This window comes from Rousettus aegyptiacus, unplaced genomic scaffold (assembly GCF_014176215.1).
Source record: "Rousettus aegyptiacus isolate mRouAeg1 unplaced genomic scaffold, mRouAeg1.p scaffold_m13_p_2, whole genome shotgun sequence".
Taxonomy (NCBI): domain Eukaryota; kingdom Metazoa; phylum Chordata; class Mammalia; order Chiroptera; family Pteropodidae; genus Rousettus; species Rousettus aegyptiacus.
Window position 1 is genome coordinate 165,590,609 of NW_023416295.1, and position 21,491 is coordinate 165,612,099.

The window sequence follows — 21,491 nt, forward strand, 5'->3', positions numbered from 1 at the left end:
ATTTTCCGGAGGTCCGCAGCTTTCCCACTTTTGTTCATACTATTTTATACTCCATGCACACATTATATCCATCTGATCACACACACTCACTCACAGACAACTTCGGACATTATAAATGCACCACAGCTGTGTGTGTGTGTGTTTAATGAACTACATCCCCGGACAGTCCCTGAAGAACGTGGTAGCAGTGGAGCTTCTGGGGAGGACACCTGGGGGAGCAAAGGGTCAGGGCAGGAGGTAGATTTACTTTTAACATCATCACCATTCTTTCATACTGCTGCTTTAAAAAAACATTTTTTGATAGCAAACATTTAAAATTTTTCAGTGAATCTAATAGGGAAATTTTCCTGCAAATATTAAATCACAAAAGTCAGCAACCTGTGTACAATTCAGTCCATTGTTTGGCTAACTAAGCTACCTAGCCTGGGCCGATGTCTTTCCCTTTGAGGGCCTCAGCTTTCTTATCTGTAAAGTGGGAAGGAATGAACCGGCTACTCCCGACGGCTCCTTCCCTGCTGAAAGTGAGGTTGACAGAAACCAAAAAACAGCATGTGCTGCTACTGCCATCTAGCAGTCCAGCTGGAGCCGCGTGGATCCAGCTTTCCCAGGCATTTTGAAAGAGGTCTGGGGCTATTATCCGAAACACAAAAGATTTCAATGAACATGTGTACATCCTGCAGGCCCTAAATGCTTTCTGGAGCAGGAGAGGGGATAAATATATAAACACATCCTTAGATATTTAAGAAAATAGTTCTGAGCCTGTGGTATTTGACTAACGGTAAAAAGCCTCATTGCAATTCAGAGGCCTCAAGGGTCTTTGGGGATGTGCTCAGGATGCTCGATGTAATAGATATTTGTTGGGTACCCACTTTGTGTGCAGGTCACTATGCAGATGTGTGTGTGGTGCAGAGAGGCAGGAATTTGGTGTCACGTAGTACAGACACTGTAACCCTATGACAGACGCTAAAACTTTTTGGAGGTGTATTCCCCATTATCCTATGCATGTCCAGCAGCTAGCATACTGGTGCATCTCAGGAACTGAATAAATGCTTGTTTTCAATGATCAAATGAAAGAATGAACAAATGATCTGGATTTGAATTCATGTTTCCTGCTTATGGGAGCATTTTCTTCTCTGAGCCTTCGTTTCCCAGTTTGTAAAATAGAAATAACAACATTATCCCTGATTGTAAGGATCCAGTGATACAACAAAGGGCAATACCTTTCCCAACGAGAAAATACTAAAAGAGGAGGTGAGATAGAGGAATTTCCATATTTGAGGTTCATCGACCATTTTCTTTGTATGACTAAGAAATATACTCTTTACTCCTCAAATTTATATTTCCATTTGACAACTAGAAAATATTTTCTGCCATGTATTCTAAGTTTACTAGACTAGCTAAAAGGAATAGTGAGGAAATAACTCAAATTAAGTGTGAAGCGTACAGAGACTGTTCTCCCTGCCTCTTCCCCGACCCTGCTCTTTCCTGGCAAATAAGTAAGTTGTCCTCTTTTTTACTTTACTTCCAGGTTTCCACATATGTAAATCGAAGGAGTCAAATTAGATAAACTCTAAAGTCTCTTCCTTTGAAAACAGATTTAAGAAGTTGTCAAGCAAGGACACCACCGCCAGCCGAACGTTGTGACGGAGCCATGATATGCTGCCACCTATTGGCGATTCATGATATTATTTTAAATTTAAAGCAAAGCTGAAGTTTAACATTTAAATATTAACTACAACCTAATGAATTTACATACATATTTAGAGTGCAAACTCATTACAGTGCCAAGGGAAAGAGGTGTAATAACAGTGTTAGTAATAATAATAGTCTAAACAGTCATTGAGTACCAGGTGCTACATGTATTCCGCCACTTAAATCCTCACAGTCATCTCATGCCATGGTTCTTCGATTATCTCCACTTACATAGCCAATGAGGTAATAACTTCCCCAGGTGACACCAGTGGTAAGCGGAAGAAACAAAACTGAAGCCCAGGGCCGCTGAGCCCAGGGCCAAAACGTTAACACTGATGTGCGTGCCCGCAGGCACATTCTACGTTGTTGGCTTCCTTGCTTCTGACTAGAAAAGTACTGAAAATTTTTGTAGAAATTTTATAAATTACGAAAAAAATAAAAATAACTTGAAATTCTATGACTAAAATGAAATCAATATTAACATTTTGTGCCTATCTCCAGTTTTTAATGCATATACTGTTCACATATTTGTACTTTTATATATAATTTTTTTTTCAAAATAAAAGACCTTTTCTTTTGAAATTCATTAATTTATCCAATTAAATTTAGCACATGCTTACTTTGGGCCAGGTAAAGATAAAAAACAAAAGAGATTAAAAAACAAAAACAAAAAACGACACGATCATCGCCCTTGTGAAGAAATGGACAAATAATCGCAATGAGATAAATTTAAAAAGAAAACAACAACAACAAAAAACAGTTCCAGGAGAACAGTTGACAAGGGACTAGTCTACACTAGGAGACGACAGAAGGCTTCCTCAGGGAGGTGATGCTTAGAAAGATATGGTCGATTCATGAATCTCTTCTCCCCAACCACCCCTGTAACCAAATTTCCAAGCAATTCTTGGCTTCACGGAGGGAGAGCCTGCCCTCTCCACCCTCTTACTACTGCTCGGCTGGGCACTGGGACAGAGTGGCAAGCCTTTCCCTAAGCGGATCAAACAGAGGGAATAAGATGATATTCTCTTACTGCACATACCCATATGGGACCTCCTCTCTCTTGGTTTCAGGAAAAGGAAAGCTTCTCCCCACAAACACTGCATTTCCATGTCTACTGCTGGTGGGTGGGTCAACTGCTCGTTTCTCTCTTGGAAGAGAACTAGAGTGTCTACAGTTTTCAGCTGAGGTCCTAGTGCCATCAGTGCCTGGAAGACAAGAAGAGGTCTGCTCACCGAGATCGGACAACTGGTTCTCAGTCCTAACTACACGTTAAAATCACCCGAGCTTTGGTCTTTAGCCCCAGAGATTCTGATTTAAGTGGCGTTAGGTAGTGCCTGGGTCTGGGGGGAAGGAGTGGGTTAAGTTACCAATGTGCAAAGCGAGCTGACAACGGTGTCATTTTTGGTATTCTTGTAGCATTTAAAACTGTTATCTGCGTCCTTCTTCCACGCTCTTGAAACTTTCTTTCCTTGGTTTCTGATGGGATATGGTTCTGATTTCCTGACATCCCTCTCACCACTCCATCTCTTTGCACGTTGATGAATCTTTCTCCTCTTGGTCCCCAAAATGCAGGTTTCCCCTATGACCTGTCTTCACCTTATCTGTTTCTATACTTGTTTCTTTAGCATCACATAAAAATCCAGAGCTTCAGTTATCTCTTTCCAGTTTCTTTCTCCAAACTCAGACTCATATTTTATTTTCCTCCTGGACATTTAGAATCATTACTTCTGACTATAAAATGCCAAAATGCCTTTGTCATGTATTAGTTTCCCAACACTGAACTAACAAAGTTCCACAAGCTTAGTTGCGTAAACAGCACAAATATATTATCCTATAGTTCTAGAGGTCAGAAGACAAACTAGTCTGAGCTAAAATCAAAGTGTCAGCAGGGCTGCATTCCTTCTGAAGGCTCTAGGGTAGAAGTTGTTTTCTGACCTTTTCCAGCTCCTAGAAGCTGTTGCATTCCTTGGCTCTTGGCTCCCTTCCATCTACTTCTATCTAAAAGCCAGCGATGGTCTGTTGAGTCTCTTCTGCCTCCCTCTTCCTAATTTTAGTATCCTTGTGATTATACTAGGCTCACCCACTGATTTTAAGATCAGATGATTAGTGCCTTAATTCCATTGCAAACAACTCCTTGTCATGTAACATAGTCACAATTTCTGGGGATTAGGATGCAAACCGCTTTGGAGGCCATAGTTATGCCCACATTAGTTTCTCTCTTCTTCTCAACTTCATTGCTTTCATAATCAAGCACTCCTTCCTTATTTCTCCTCTGTTAGTGATATTAGCCTTCTAATTGGTCATTCATTTTATCCTTAATCTATCCTATAGTGGGCTATAAAATCAGTCTTCCCTAGGACAGTTCAAATAATGTATTATCTTGCTCGAAAACATTCAGCATATCCCTACACAATTGCTTCAGTAATATTTTATAAAATAAATAACATGTATTAATACTTTCTCTTTTTTACTTCCCCAAATCTAATTTCTTCCCTTCCTTTCCAGGGATAGCTACACCAAGAATTTAGTATGACTTTGGAGTGCATTAATTTATACATTTCCTACATATATATGCATCTATAGAAATATATAGATTGTTTTGGATATGTTTAAAATGTTTACATAAATACCCTCATTTGTATATTTCTGCAAGTTGCTTTTTTCACTCCACATTGCTTTTGAGATCTCCTTGTTCACATATAACTCTAGTTCATTCTTTTAACTGCAATGTAGATTCAATACAATGAATGTGTTGCACTTTAATTTCAATTTTTTTGAATGGATCATTCATTTACATTGTTTGAAAATTAAAATTATGTAAAATGGTATACGGTGAGGTCTTGTTCCACCTTTGCTCCTGTCTGCCCCATGTATACCCCATCACTTGTTTCTTGTATATCATTCTAGCATTTCGTCATGCAAATAAGTGTATATTCTTATTTTCAACTCTTTTATTTTGCGAAAGCTAGCATGTTACATTCACACTTCTGAATTTTGCTTTTTCACTTAATAGTATATCCTGGAATCACTAAGAAGCTGTGAGTTTTTAGTCCTGTGGTAGCTGTTGGAACTCAAGTCCCTTCAAATATGGAGTCTCCGGGGCAGCAAGACTTGGGAACGGTGGAATACATACCTTAGGAGACTGGCAGTGGTCCATATGGCCAGTTTTGTCATGGTGATGAGAGATGACCTGTATGTTTTCAAATGGAATAATGGCAATGGTGGTCCTCATAGTCCAGGCACCTTCCACATTCCCTGAGACTGTTGAACTTGAGAAACATTGTCCAAGAGCAAGGAAATGGACATGGAACAACAGTAAGCAAAAGTTATATGTAGAAATCAGCAATGACCACACTTACCAGCAGATGAAAGCAGTTTGGACTTGAAGGGGGCCTTCGAAGCTCACCCCATGACAGAAATAACAGCCAGAGGACTGTCTTGTGTCAAAGGCCAGAACCCTCACAAGAAAGATGTTTACATAAATCAACCAATTTGTTAACAAGCAAAGAATCTGAATCATATGTGAGAAGCGGAAGAGAGTATCTATGGACTTATGTTGAATGAGTAAGAAAGATCTAATTCTGAGTCAGTGATTGGCAATATCCAGTTTTACCTCTTAGAAAAAAATGCAGAAAATCTTACTAAATTTATGCCTCTGTGAATATCATCCAGCGGTACTGCCGTTAACAACAAAACAAAAAGAAGCCCAACTATATGGATGACATAAAAAATCCAGTGAACAGGTGGTGCTATCATCTCACATCAACTCGTTAGGGCCTTTTGATTTCTGGCTAGTTGCTTTTCTTGCTTTTTATTGTAACTATAATTCAGCAATTTTCTAATTTTTTTCCTTCTTTCTTTATGCAATTCACCTTGAAGCAGCAGATGTGATGTACTATGCTAAACAGTCAAGAACTCTAAAGAAAGTTTAAATTCCACATAACTGACAAACTGTGTATAAGTCTAAAGTCAACGTTAAATCTAATAAAACAAAACAATCAAAGAACCCAACAATATCTTGGAGATCTTTCCAAATGAGTTTATAGAATTTGCCCATTTTTTTTGTTTGTTTAAACAAGTGCATAGTATTCATGTGGATGTACCACAGTTTGTTAAATCAGTTCCCTATTAAATTAATACTCTAATGAATAACATTCATTCATGATGAATTCATACATTCATCATTTCATCATTTCGTCCATTTGCAAGTGAATCTTTAGGATAAAGTCCCAAAAGTAGGATTGCTGAGTCAAAGGATAAATGTGATGGTAATTATGTTAGATATTGCCAAATTGCCCTCTGGAATAGTTTATCAATTGGAATTCTATCAGGGCAAGACGGTACATAGTCTCACAAGCCTCTCCAAGAGTGTCGTTGAACAAATGGATCTTTGCTTATCTGACAGAAGAGAAAGTACCTCAGTACAATTTACATTTGCATTTCTCTCAATATGAATGAAGAGTGAAGGTCAACATCTTTTCACATTTAACAGGCATCTGTCTTCTTTCCTTTATCTCTTTCTTTTAGAATACTTATATTTTGCCCATAATTTTCTATTGTGTGGTTTCATTTCATCTTAATTTCTGGCAGCTCCATACATGGCCAGTTGATTAGGAGAGTGATTAACTCCTTCTGTCTATAATATACGTTGCAAATATTTTTCCCAGCCTACTATTTGTCCTTGATGATGATTTATTTTACTTGTAGAGGTTTTAGATATTTGTATAGCCAAATTTACTAATCTTTTAATGGCTTCTGAATTTTGAATCATAGTTAGAAAGACCTTTCCAAATCCAAGGCTATAAAAAAATTTACCCATGTTTTCTTTTAGTACCTTTATGAAGGAAGGATCTATTTCTCCCTTACGAGAAAACTATTTTTTAAAAAAAAAAATTGTCACAACACTATTTATTTAAAAAAGCATTTTTGCTCCACCAGATGGAGATGCTAACTTTGTCATACAGAAAATTTGAATATATATTTGGATCTTCTTCTGGATTTTCCATTATTTTCCATTGGTCTGTTGTCCATTAGTGCACACTGTTTTAATTATTGATACTTCATGGCATGTTTCATATTTGATAGAGGACCAGTTTCCTCTATCAAGAGTTTAGAGTTTCCTTGGCAACTTTTGCTTGTTTATTTTTTCACGTTTATTTTTTAACTTGCCTATATTTTATAAAAAGGTTGATATTTTTATTTGGAGTTGGGTTAAATAAATATATAAACAGTTATAATCTCAGTCTGGATTTGTCGATTCCATCCATGTGCTGTTGTTTAACAGTTTCTCTGCCCCTCTTCTTAAAAATCTCTCTTGAGACTTGGAGGTTTGATCAGATCGCAGTTTATGTGGCAAAAACCCTCCTTCCTAGGTGGAGGCGTATACTTCCATCAGGAGGCATTTAATGCTTGCCGGTGTTTTTCTGCAGTGTTTGTGGCCATTGATAATCATTGCTGGTAGATCCATTGTTTTATCAATGCCTTATAGAATGATGATATTTCAATTTTTTCAAAACTTCTTTTATTAGCTTGGATACATTTATAAAGATAAGCTTTCTTTCATCAACTATTTGGGTGTCCTAAGTTATAATTTATATAATAAAGGCAGGTCAAAAACTTGATTCTTTCCCTTTATTTACTAATTTTCACAGAGATTAATTGGCTCTCTAGCAACCTCCAAAAAGGACTATAAATTTTTTGGTTTGTATAACACCATAAACTCATAGATTTAATGATATTTGATGTGTTTCACTCCGCTGTAGTTACCATTTTTATTGATGCTCAAATTGTCCCGTCTTTGGTTGGTGGAAGCCTATTCAATCTAGCTCCTGAGTCCTTCTGACAGGACACTAGCAATCTTTGGTAAATGTTTGATCTTATTTTTATCTTAGTCACATACTAAAAAGAACACTTTTCTCTGCCTTGCTTTTCTCACTTCACGATATATTTTAGAAATTTCTCCATGGTAGTATACCAAGGTCTTCCTGGTTCCTTTGAACAAGTGCCTGTGATTCTATTGTGTGAACATACCGAAGTTCATTTAACCAGTCTCTTACTGGTGAATGTTTGAATTATTTCTAGTCTTTTTCTATTACAAATAGTGCTGCAATGTATAATCTTATGCATACATTTTTTTTTTCCAAATATTTGCCAGTCAACCGTGGGATAAATTCCTAAAAGTTGGATTTCTGGGTCAAAGGATATATGCATACCTAACTTATATTGCTAAATTCCTCTCCAACGTTGCTAGATATTGCTAAATTCCTCTCCATGAGGCATGTGCCATTTTTGCATTCCTATCAGCAATATATGAAAGTGCCAGTTAAACAGAGTTTAGTAACATAATTTATTTGGCAAACTCTTGGGTTTTTACCAAGCCGACAGGTAGAAAATAAGATCTTATTATGAGCCAGAGTGAGATATTTTCCAATGTCTCTGTGTTTCTTTTTCTTAAACGATTTACTCAATTGTCTTTTGTGATTCTTGGGCTTTGTATTTTCTATTTCTAGAAATTCTTTATAGATTAAAGATATTAACCCTGTGATATAAGTTGCAAAAAATTTTCCATTTTCCTTTTGTATTTTCACTTGCAGTGTTTTTTGCAAGTTGTTATGGACTGAATCATTTCCCTTGTCCCCCAAATTCCTATGTTGAGGTCCTAACTCCAAGTACCTCAGAATATGACTGTATTTGGGCCTTTAAAGAGGTAATTAAGGTAAAATGAGGTCATATTGATGGGCCCTAATTCAATATAACTGATGTCCTTATAAGAAATGACTCCTTCAATCTAGGGAGTAATTTTCAATTTAGATTTCTGAAGCCTGAGCCCCAGAACTCAATGTTTAAAAGTCAGGATAAGAAGGCAATATAAAACAAGATTCATGGAGAGCCTGAAACATCAGTGAAGAGCTAGTAGAGAGCCCAATAACCCATTTATAGAGCATCCATTTCTTGTATATTGCTATGAAATCATGTACAACCAAACTGCCTCTTGGGAAGGGAAAAGGGAAGACTACCCTGAAAGACTAAGCACTTATCCCTAAAGAGGCTAAGATGACTCTTAAAAGACTCTTTATACTGGAAAGAGACTGAATTATCCTTAATAAATGGTAAATTTGTGATTTTCCCCTGCCATCAAAGGGAATGGGAGCATCAAAGCAAATTATAGATAACAGAGTGCTATATGTTTTACACATTTGGTCTAGTGTGCAAATTTTAGATTCTGTTACATTGATCAACAATTTGATGAAAGACATCCATGTTCCTCAGTCCCTATGAAGTATGAAGCCGAGATCCCCAGCAGATTCGATTCACTCCCAGGCCTCAACAGCTTGATGGGAGAAGATGTGTCTTTAATTGTCTAACACAATACAAACAGTTACCATGTACTGAGTACTTACTCTGTGGGTGAGTAGTTTAATACATAATGTTACTTAAGCATCACCACAATTTTAGGAGATGAGAACTATTACTGGCCCACATTTTACAGATTAGGGGAAAAAAGCCCAGACAAATAAACTCACCAAAGTAATAGAATCATGATTAAAGCCCAAGTCTCGTTACAGCATCTGGACGACTTTGATTCACATCATACTGCCTAGACACATCACCTTGAAATCACATTTAATCTACTCAAGTCTCCAGGAATTTGAGGGAATGGGAGAGAGACACAGTTAAGGCAACCCGCCCAAGACCAAGAAGGTTGTAGGTCATGACTTTCGTGAGCATAAAGACACTAACAAATATATCTTGCTCAAATTTTGTCATTCCTATAATCTGTCCTCTGAAGAAGGAATGGCCAGTGGGACTAGTGGCTATTTTGGGACTATTAACTAGCACAGAAGCTCTAAAAAGCTAATTAATCTCTTGGCAAATAAATTAGACCCCATGTAAGGATGTGCCCTCGAAGCAGTGAAGGAAAGTAGGTCAAGCAGTCACTGATAAATTTTAGCATGGCAGTTTCAGATCTAGGGAGAGAGTAATGTTAGTTCTGCCACACTCTGGTGAATGATTTGTGGCTATTTCCCTCACATTCAATGTGAGTACAAAGGACAGATTTCAAAAGATGTCCTAAAGCAGGCCTTCCCTCTTAGAACTCAATTGTCTTTGCATATTGTTAGATATCAGTGTTTCACTTAGGAGAAATCTATTTACACTGATTACAGAAGACATGATTCAAGATGCTCTCAGGTTTTTTCTTCACCTATAAAAGAGAAATTATAACCCTCAGAATGCCTATAGCATATGCCTAACCATAGGTGGGCAATCGTTCCCACACACAGGAGTGTAGTTCACAAAAATCCCAAACAAACCATATTGTGTTCTAGGGTCACACAGGAAACCCTAACTCAGTAAGTCTCCCATCTCATGACACATACTCGATTACTATAAGTGACAATACAGACCCTGTGGTTCAACTTTGGGCTGCTCTCTACTCTGAATTTTTTTTAAAGCTCCACCTTCCCCATCTTTGCCAATCCCCATTTAACTCTTTGTCATTGAAAATACACATGCCAGCTGACCTCCACTACCGCTTCGGGTGCTTTTCTCTAGGTGAAGTACTTTAGGTTTATTACTTATCCCCTGCATGGATCTAACACCTATACTAAATGTGGGTGGACAATAGTAATCATTCCACTCTGCCTATGTTTAAGTATCCAGTTCAAGTCCTTATAAAAGCAGGCACTTAATATTTATTAAAGGATAACTTCCTCCCCCTCTCTGTCCCAGAAGTTCTTTGCAGCCCACATCTTTATCTATCTTTTCTGCATTTATGCAGTCCTCTTTTTCTGATCACTTATTTGGGCATTTATTTGTATTACTGAATGATTTACAAATACTTAATGTGCATGTACCTTGCCCTTATCAACAGTGTAAACTCCTCAAGGATAAGATTTATGGTATCTATCTTTTAGTGCTAGATATATGGCTGGTATATAACAAATGCCCAGTGTTTTTGTTAGATTTTCAACTATAAAGGCTATAGTTCCCTCAAGTAATGAGGGAGACTACTGAGAGAAACCAGACAAAGCCAAATAGACCATAGAAGAGCAGGGAGTGTAGCAGATTCAGACTGTACTCTACTCTAGAGGGTAGAAATCAGATTCGAACTGGAGTATTTAGGTTTTTTTTCCCCCCCATCATATAGACTTGGAAATGATTCTAGTAGGAAAGCTGGTTTGAAGCTGATCTGGTAAGGGATATGAAAAGACAATGAAAGTGGGAATGAGCAAATTCTCAAAAGAGAAGCTAGGGGTGAGAGTGGCAAAAGCAGAGGGTAGCTTCCTTGGTCATAGAGTCTACCAGCTCATGGTTATAGACCTTTACGAGGTCTGGTTGCACTCGGTGCCCTTGTCTTGCATGAGGTGTCTATACAGCCATCTTCTCAATTCTACCTCCTTTTTGACTCCAGCTCAAAAAGAGTTTCTATTTCTTACAACAAAATGATCCCTTTCAACAAACTAATTTCCGACTATACAATGTATCCTATGATCACAATATAGCAGTAGTCTATAATGAAACCCAATGATGAATTTTATTAAAATTGTTTGTTTACCTTTCCTAACTGAAGTACCTCCTTTTTAGAACTATTGGGAAGAGAACATCATCTTCAGTGTACACACTGTAGCCTACCCTGTCTCTTCTAAACAGGGAGGGGTTAAAGAAAGGAATGCGAACAATGCAGATTACACTGGGCTCAAGAAAATTCTAAGTCATAGGGAGAGATGAGTCAGTCAGACCTTTAATGGCTGAAAGAAAAGAAGAGCAAATTTAGCGAATGACAGAAGGAATAAGACAGAGTCCAAGTTAGGAGATAGAATTCAGAGCTGGAAATGAAACTGACAAATGCCAAAGAGGAATTTGAACTCAGGGTGAATGAAATCAGGGTAAGTCAGATGGAGTTTGTTCTTTACAATTCACTATGGATGAGCTGGAGGAAGACATGCTAGGGAAGTCTGGTGATGTGGGTGCCCAACTAGGAAAATGCGAATTAATGACTTTATAAAAGATCTGAAAGTATAACTGGTTGACTCCAAAGACATACCAGATATGAAATAGCTGACCCAAAAGTTTTACTTCTTTAGGAAAAAGTTACCTTGGCAGTCCCAAAGTCAATAAACTCCAGGAAAACAAAGACAACAGTAGTTGTGGTTAAACAGGTTGAGCTTATACTCATTGCAGCCAGGGAGAACACACACTATGGGGAACCATAAAACATCTCAGTAAGAGGGAGTTAGAAAGAATTTATATTAAGATTTATGTTTGTGTTAGGTGACTTGGGGTACTTTGCTCTCAATTAGATGCTATCGGGAAGCAGGGGTAATTCTATGACTGGGTATGTAGAAAAAGGGAAGACTAGAATGAGGCTAAAGCTATAGCAGGTAAAGAGGTAATAGCCACTCATTTTAGTTTGATACTTTCAGTTCTTGTATTCCATTTGGAGGCTTGGATAAGGTTCATGCTTCTCTGTTCAGACACGATTATGGAGTAGTCTTATTTTTGTCCTGATCTATCATGGTCATGGAGTGACTTTTTCTGACGTTGATGTTCTCTGAAACTGTTTATGTTCAATGGGGGACAACAAAGTCTAGCTGTGCCAGGCCAACTCCTAGGTACACCAATAACTGATAGCACCAGGCCAACGACTAGGTATCAGGGAGAACTTAGGTCCTAGAGTCACAAAAAAGTTCTTTGATTCCTGGGTCTGCTCTTCACTAGATGTGGGCCCTTGGGTAAATTAACTTCTCTATTACTCAGTTTCCTCGTATGAATATGGGGATAACAGTACTTGGATTGTTGGGAGAAATTAGCTTTTTCGTACTAAAAATTTGTATCAAATAAATATTATTATTATTATGTTGTAGAAAAGATTAAAAGGATATTGGGGCAGAGAAAGGAAAACCAAGAATAGTCCAGGTAATCATGTCAGGAGAGTTAAAGAGTAAGAAAGTGAGGATAGAAAAGCAAAATAATTTGTTTTGGGTGGTAATCTATAGAAAGCAGTTAACTGTCCAGCTCATTTCATGATGCCAGAATAAAGCAATACATTCATTAGAAACATGGTGAAACAGGAAAATGTATGGATCTTACACCAAGTGATTTGTCATTTAAATGAGTTCACACAGAAGCACTGAGAAGAGTGGTTGACAACTCAACAATGAAAAGGTTACTGTGCACATGCCAGGAGGGATTCATGCGACAGGTAGGTTGAGTTGTCTTCCCTTTCAATTTCCATGTACTCAATGTACTATCAGCCTATAATTTATTTCTTGCTTTCATGTTTCTGGTTTCCAGCTTGCTTCTTTCTGGCCCTTAGTTTTTGAACTACCCCATCTAATCTCTCTAGTTTTTCAATAATGCAAAATGCATCAGCCATTTAGGCGATTGGATAATTCATACAGGTTGTATTAAGACTTTGTTCTATTAAAAGAAAGTTATTGCCTGAGGGCACTGAGGACTCATTAAGATATTATACAATCTTTCAAAAATAACATCCAGAAAGTTTTTGTTATTAAAAATTTAATATCAATATTAAAATTCTATAGTTAAAAATATAATTTTAATACTCTAAGATTGGGATTTCCAACTGGGAATCAAGAGCCGAGCAGATTCAATCTATAAAATGAATAGGGCCTGATTTCCTTGAGGCTCCTTCTGCTGTACCAAGGTACCCCAAATAAAGATAGCATTCCTCTGCAGAAGTCATTCCATCAGGATAATATTTATTTTCACTTTTGATTTGGAGATGGGTGGGCACTCTGTGGTGCTCTTTGTTTTTATAGGTAAGAAAAATTGAGGCAATTAGAAATGACCAGTGTCAGACTTACATGAAATACATGATTCCCTATACTTGCAGTTTCTGAAGGTTCTGGTGACCTTACAACCTCTCCAAACAGCTCCCCTACATCTTTGTTGTTTTATGAGACGGTTTCAACCACACTTGTGGATTATGGCTTTAAGAACTTTAAAAATGCAAAATCTCCCAGGAGTGGCCACAGTTTTATTGGTCATTCACACTTAATAAATGATTAAATTCTCTTGTAGTACGAAAGAAGTGCAAGGGGAAGAAGGAACAATGTAATTGTGTGTTGTGGGATTCTTGAAGAGAGAGACGGAACACCAAGGTTATAAGCAGGAAGCAGCCTTTATTGAAGCCAGCACCGGCCCAGTGGATTCTCATCCAAAGGCCGAGCCCCGATTGTAACATGGTGGACAGTTTTATACAGTCTCGTACTTCCTCATGCCTACACAGCTACAGATATTCCATATAAGGAAGGAGAACATTGATTGGTTGCCAAACCAGAGAGTCCTGGGGGTGAGGGGGGGTGGTAATCAGGAACTAACTTGTTTGAGCAAGAAATGGACAGGCAGGATCAGAATGCCACATTCCCCCCTTTGATGCTTGGACCCAGGACTGGATCAGAGAGCATCATCTCTTTCTTCTAGTTCTTGATTTAGGGGCTGGTACTTCCATAGCATGAGGACTTTTGTTGTAGTTTTCCTTTCTACTATAGTCTCTATAAGGGAGGTCTAAATTTTGGCCTAAGGCAGCCTTTAGTTGATCATACATTTGTGGGCTTTGGGGCCTTGGAGATGGTGTAGGCTTAGGAGTGGTCGGACTATGCAGCCACTGGACAATTTCTCTGACTGCTGGACCCTCTGCATGGTTATGGATCTTTCTCCCACTTGAGGTCCATCGCCAACATGCCCAAGTTTCCCCTAAGTTTTCAGGCTCTTGGCAGGATTGGCCACTCTCGGATTTAACCTTTATGTAACCCATCCAATATTGGAATCCCCAGTGAGTACAGAGTGTGGCATTTAGGGCACACCCTTCGGGTAGGCCGGTTACAGAAATGAAGCCTGTAGCAATGTTGGACCCTATCCTATACCTTTGCATGCAATAGGTACAAGGGGAAGAAGAAGTGGGGAGACTGGTGCCACACACATGGCAGAGGAGGAGGAGAAGGAAAAGAGTCTTTAGGGGTGCCATCCTGATGAGATGCTGTCCTCAGGCTTCTGCTATGTATAGATTGGTCAGCTTTCGGTACAACCAAAGTGGGGCCAATGTCTTACCCTTGGTTTGTTGGTGTGGTCAGTGTTTTCTTCCGGAGGGTTGCCTTAAAGGGCTTGGAGGAGTCTGGAACACATTCCCACTCTGCAGCTGTGGGTTTATGTCTGCTGTGATGTATCCTGGGCGTTATTTCGGCAACCTTAACTGTAGTGGGGGTAGACAAAATGACAGTAAAGGGACCTCTCCCCAGGGATTTTAGGGGTTGAATGTTCCACTCTTTTACCCAGATAGAGTCTCCTGGTTTAAGGGGATGAAGTTTAGTGGTTAAACTGACAGGGAGCCTTTCCCTAACCCATTGGTTGAGAGTCTGGAAGGTGGTCCCTAGGGCCTGAAGCTGTTGTTTCAGAGTCAATTCACTGATTCCCTTGAGGTCTCCTTGTAGTCCTTTTATGAGTGGTGGTGGCTGCCCATATGAGATCTCATAGGAGGAGAACCCAGTCTTCTTGGTTGGGGCTGACCTGATTCTTAATAGTGTCATGGTGAGAACTTCGTCCCAGTATAGATGTGTCTCCTGACACAGTTTTCCCAACTGAATATTAAGGGTCCTGTTCATGCGTTCCACCTGTCCCAAACTCTGTAGTCGATAGGCGGTATGCAATTTCCATTTAATATTTAAATTTCTGGGCAGTAGCTGCACTATTTCTGCTACAAAGGCTGGCCTGTTATCTGAGCCAATGGTATTTGGTAGGCCAAATCGTGGAACAATTTCTCGGAGGAACAGTCTGGCTACTTCTCGGACCGTCTCAGTCTGGGTGGGATAAGACTCTACCCAACTGGAATATGAGCACACAAAGAGCAAGAGATACTTGAGGCCTCGTGATCGAGGCACTTCAGTGAAGTCCACTTTGAGTTCATCAAAGGGGGTGCCACCGACACTTTGGACCCCTGGTGGGGCATATGGCCCTTGCCTGGTGTTGGTGCGGGTACAGACTTTGCATCATTCTCACACTGCTCGGGAGATGCTGGAGAGCCGGGGGATGTAGAAGCACTGGCCCAGAGTGGTTTCTAGGGCAGAGCAACCAAGGTGAGTTCTTTGGTAAAACTGTATGACAAAAGCTGTGGCTAGGGTTCCAGGGACTGCAATTTGCCCGTCCTTGAACTTCCACCATCCACCAGTGAGGAGGCGCCCTTCTCAGCCTTAAACCAAGCTTTTTCTTGAGGCAAGTACTTGGGGTCCCATTTGGCTAAGGGACTGGGAAACAGGGAAGCAGTTAGAGCCATAGGGCTGGCCATCTCCTTGGCCACTGCCAGTTTGGCAATGTGGTCTGCCCTGCCATTATGGTGTTCCCCCTTTTGGTGTCCTCTGCAGAGCATGACTGCTACCTTCTTGGGGGCCCACGCAGCATCTAAGAGTTCTAGAATTTCTTTTCCATATTTTATGTCTTTTCCCCCTGAATTGATTAGACCCTCTCTTTGCATAGGGCTCCATGTACATGGGGGGTGGCGAAGGTACACTTAGAGGCAGTGTATATGTCTGCACACACTCCTGCTGCCAGCTGAAGGGCGTGGGTCAAAGCGATGAGCTCTGCCTTCTATGCTGAGGTTCCTTGAGGCAAAGACTTTGTCTCAATAGTGGGATGCAAGGTTATTACCACATACCTGGCGAGACACTTATTTCCTGTGACGAAGCTGCTGCCATCGGTGTGGTATTCCACATTAGGGCTTTTAAGGAGTTGGTCAGTTAAGTCTGGCAGCTAGAGAAAACCTCGCCCATGACTTCAATACAGTCATGATCTGGTTGTTCAGGTCCCACTGGCAGTAAGGTGACCAGATTTGGGGTTCACACTACTTCGAGGCAGATAAATGGGTTCTCACACAGCATTCCTTGGTATTTGGCTATCCAGGCGTTGGTGAGCTAATAGTGTCCTTTATATTTTATTAAGGCCAAGACAGAATGGGGGACCTGGATTGTCACCACTTATCCTAGAGTCAAACTTGTCTGCTTCTGACACAGGGAAAGTGGTTGCTATGAGTGCTCAAAGTCAGGGTGGCCAGCCCTGGGTGACAGAATCAAGCTGTCTGGAGAGATAAGCCGCAGGACGGTATTAAGACCCCTACTGTGACACCTGTGCACTCGTGTACGTACAGCAAGAAAGATTTGGTTAAGTCTGGGAGTCCTAGTCCAGCGGCGTTAATGAGCACCCGTTTGATTTCTTCAAAGGCCTTCTGTTGTATAGCTTTCCAGAGCAGGGGCTCCCATTCTCTCCACTTTGTGGCTTCATAGTGGGGTTTGGTCAGGATGGAGAAATTAGATACCTAGATTCTGCAGAAACCAGCTGCTCCGAGGAATTCATGGACTTGTCGCCAGATGGTGGGTATGGGAATTGAGCAGACCGTTTGTTTCCTTTCCAGGCCAAGTTGACATTGTCTCTATGACAGGTGGAAGCTGAGGTATTTGACTCTTTCTTGGCAGATGTGACCCTTCCTTTTAGAGACCTTGTAACCCGCTTCCCAGAGGAGATTGAGGAGTAGATATGTTCCTTCTATGCATTCTCCATAGGTCTTTCCTGCTAACAGGAGATCATCTACATACTGGAGTAATGTACAGCTGTGTTGGTCTGCCAGAAAAGCCTTTGAGTCCAAGGCTAGAGCTGTCGCAAGGATGGTCAGGGAATTCTTGAACAACTGAGGCAGATGTTTCCATGTCAACTGGCCCTTGTCTCCACTTTCAGGGCTCTTCCATTGGAAGACAAAGACTGGCTAACTCTGAGGAGCCAGGCAGATCCAGAAGGCATCCTTGAGGTCCAGACAGGTGAAATAGGTTGCCTCAGTGGGGATGAGGCCTAAGAGGGTATATGAGTTGGGGACGACAGGGTGCAGGGTGACAGTTGCCTGGTTGACTGCTCATAAATCTTGGACCGACTGGGATTCACTGGTCTCTGGTTTCTGAACCAGCAGGAGAGGCATATTCCAGGATGACTGGCAGGGACGCAGAATTCCATACTTCAGAAGTCTCTCTAAATGATTTTGTATCCCCACTTGTGCCTTTTGGGGGATGAAACACTGTTTCTGGCGGGCTGGCTCAGCTCCTGGTTTTAATTCCACCACCGTGTTGGGCCAGTCCTGGAGGGTTGTCTTCAGCCCACACTCTGTGCACCTTGAAGGGAGCTCAGGTTCCTGTTGGGACCCTCCTATGAGACTATAGAGGCACCACCCTTCTCCTTGGGGAACCATGATCTTTGCTTCTGGCCTCCCCCCGACCAAAGTTAGAACTGCTTGGCCACATGAGTCAAAGGTAATCAGAGCCTGTAGTTTTCCTAAAAGGTCTCATCCCATCAGAGCCATGGAGCAGTCAGGCAGATATAGGAATTCATGGATGGCTTTTCATCCTAGGTTGCACCGACGAGGCTGCAGAAAGGGGCAACAGACTCATCCCCTGGTGGCTCCCATAATGGTAGCTTGTCTTTGAGAAAGGGGGACCACAGGCCAAGTTAAAACTGAATGTTCAGCTCCAGTGTCAACCATAAAGTGAGTTGGTCAGCCCCCAACTGTCATTTGCACCAGAGGCTCCTGGGGGCCCAGCAGAATGAAGCCCGGTCTGGCTTAGTGATCTCCAAATTCTTCCAGGGCGGCAAGGCCAACAAAGTCATTCCTAGGATAACCTGGTGATGGCCGAGTCAGCTGAAAGTGCCCTTGTATGACTTGGCTGTGTCTTCGGGGGCCAGGAGCCACTGATAGCCCACCTGGTCATTGGGGACACTTGTTTTTCCAGTAGCCTTGCTGGTGGCAGTAGGTACATTGGTCTTGTACCAGTCTCGTTTTCATGGTGGGGGGTCTCACTGGTTGACCTCCTCGCTGGTTTTTTCCCCGACCTTGTGGGGCACTTTTTCTAGGGGGCCTGGACCACTCTATCAGAACAGCTCTAAGTAGGTCAACTTTCTTCATCTTTCAGTCGGCCTCTCAGTGGGCTTCTTGGTTGCAACTGACGAAGACCATGGTCGTGACTTCAAGGAGTTGGCTGATGTTCATGCCAGTGAAGCCTTCCAGGTTTTGCAGTTTGCACCAAATGTCTCCAAGGACCAGCCCAACAAAAGCCGCATTGACCATCCTCTGATTCTCAGTTGCTTCTGGGTCAAAGGGGGTGTAGAGATGGAATGCCTCACAAAGACTCTCAAAGAAATGGCTTGGACTCTCTTCTGGTCCTTGAAGGACTTCTGAAGTCTTGCTCATATTTGTGGGCTTTCTTCAGAGCACCTAGGAGAGCCTTCTGGTATCGTTCTAACATCTGAAGTCCCCTGTCATCACTGGGGTCCCACTGGGAGTCCTCCTCAGGAAACAGATTCTAGGCGAAGGTTTGCACATTCAAGGTTCATTCGGGAGCATGTTCCTCTAGCCATTTCAAGGCAGCCTGGGTGAAGTGCCAGTGCTCTTCGGTGTTGAAAAGGGTCAGGAGGAGTTGTCAGCAATTGGCCCAAGTGGGTTTGTGAGTCTGGATAATCAGTTGGAGGAGGTCAATTATAACCTAAGGCTTCTCAGTGAAGGAGGATATGATTCTTCCAGTTCAGGAGATTGGTAGTGGTGAAGGGTTGATAGATGAAGGTGTGCCACCCTTCCTGAATCTGACTGTCCTGATCATAATAGATGGGACCTGGGGTTTCCTTCAAGGGCAACTAAAGCGCTTCCACCCTGACTGGAGACACCTTGGGCCAGAGTCCGGTGGAACTGTAGGGGTCAAGACGGGAGGTTGTGGCAGGTCAATGGAGGCTGGCATTGATGGGGTCCCAAGAGAAGTCGAAAGGGCCGGGATGGACGGCTTGAAAGAAGTTGGCCATTCGGGGACCTTCAGGAGGGGTGGATAAATGGGTAAGGAAGTGGGACATCTTCTGGTCTGCTGGCAACACAGGCTTCTTTCCCGTCAACTGACTTTAGGAAGGTGCAAAGGCCCAGGCTAGGAGGACCCTATAGTTCTCTAGGCAGACTCTCAATCAAGGGGGGTTGGGTACAAACTAACACCTCCCAAGAATCAATATAAGGGAATTAGTCTGGGTCGCCAATTTGACTGGTAATGACTTGAGAGACCTCTGTAATGACTGCCCTATTGAGAGATCCCTCTGCTGACCACCCAACACCAAAGGAAGGCCAGTTGATCTCACAAAAGGTGCGAAATTTCTGTGGGGTGAGTTTGACTCTACAGACTCCGGAATAACCCTTTTGAGATTCTTAAACACACAACCTAAAAGTGTCTGTTAACTCTGTTGTCCCACCCATCCTTCCACCTGCGGTCAATGTCGCACATGCACAGATTCACTTCGCTCGTCTCTGGCTGCTCCCCTTACAGGAATCTTTTAGGCACCTCTTAGCAACTGGTGGGTCGGTATAAGCCCCCGACTCAGATCACTGGAGTAGACTCTTCACGGAGATTCAGTAACACCGCCCTAAGCTGTATGAAGTTCACCACAGACCTGAGGGTAGGGGCTCAACTCTCGCTTTGTAGGAAGGCCACATCTCAATCACATGCACACAGATACCAAACATACTCCACCCTCCACCCTAGGTACCTGAGAGGTCACTGTTTCCTCCAACTAATGTAGAGTAATTGCATGACCTAAGGAGTTGATCAGACTCCCCTACTGTCCTCTAACGGACAAGCTATTCCTGGGGCCCAGGTCCTTACCAGTTGGGTGGTGGTCCTGGGGTGCTTCCTGCACCTCTCCGGGTTCTGCTGTGCTTCCAGAGCCACCACCCCGGTCTGCTAGAAGAGTCGTCTTCCTCTACAGACAATAGTTCCGCGGGCACTCCAGGTGAAGTCCACTTCTTCCAACGTTCCAAGGGCCAGACCCTGAAGACAATGGAGGTTAAAAACTGCCGTCTCCAAATCCTGGACAAGCCCCTAGAAATGCTGCAGGATTCTCGAACAGAGAGATGGGACACTGAGGTTATATGGAGGAAGCAGCATTTATTGATGCTGGCACCAGCTCAGTATATTCTCATCCAAAGGCTGAGCCCATATTGTAACATGGTGGGCAGTTTTATATAGCCTTGTACTTCTGCATAGCTACACAGCTACAGATATTCCACATAAGGAGATCACTGATTGGTTGCCAAGCTGGAGAGTCCTGGGGGTCTGGGGAACGATCAGGAACTAACTTGTTTGAGCAGGAAATGGTCAGGCAGGGTCAGACTGTCACATGTGTACTTCATAATTTTGCCTAGTGTTGTTCACCCTGGAAAGACCAAATATTAAGGACAGAGGTTTGTGTGGTAACAAGAAAATAAGGGTAGCTATCTACCTTTTTACATGCTGGGTAAACACAACAACCCATAGATCCTCCTAATCACCCAAATCAGATTTTAAAGCAACAAGATTGATGTCCCCTTTAGTTCTGGAAAACTAAAGTATCTTGATAGTCTCAGCAGAATGGTCTACGTGGGTTTGACTCTCATTGATAAATCAATGATTAGACAGAAACCATAAACTATATTTAGTTCACTCCACTTAAAACCTGAATAGAAGTCAGCATCTTCCGGCATGTTTTCCTTGGTTAGCATGTCCTTTTCTGAGCCTTCTCAACATTTGTTCAGTTGCACAACCTGATTGTTTTGCATTCAAAAATCATTTTGTGAGGTTATTTTCTGCTTGCTTCATGTGTTTTCTTTTGCTATCTAGATTGTGAAGAGCTCACACTTGTATAGGAATTCACACCCACTAACTCTTGGTTCTCTCTGTAAACCTATCATTTATTGTCTTCATTTTATAGGTGTGGAAAGAGAGGCAAGCACAAGTTAA

The 21,491-nt window shown here is 41.6% G+C and overlaps 1 protein-coding gene across 4 annotated transcripts in view; it reads right to left on the reverse strand.

The window, feature by feature from the left end:
* The window catches only part of LOC107512480, a 22,359-nt gene continuing 868 nt past the window's right edge, over window positions 1-21,491 (reverse strand). The window contains exons 2-6 of one of the 4 annotated variants that reach the window (XM_036237418.1): window positions 20,379-20,543; window positions 14,767-19,426; window positions 4,826-4,961; window positions 2,732-2,897; window positions 1-209 (exon numbers count right to left, since the gene is read on the reverse strand). In XM_036237418.1, coding sequence (XP_036093311.1) covers window positions 151-209; window positions 2,732-2,897; window positions 4,826-4,961; window positions 14,767-15,317 — 912 coding nt within the window. In that variant the 5' untranslated portion in view covers window positions 15,318-19,426; window positions 20,379-20,543 and the 3' untranslated portion in view covers window positions 1-150. The other 3 variants (XM_036237417.1, XR_001597295.2, XR_004955816.1) reach the window with 3 other exon arrangements.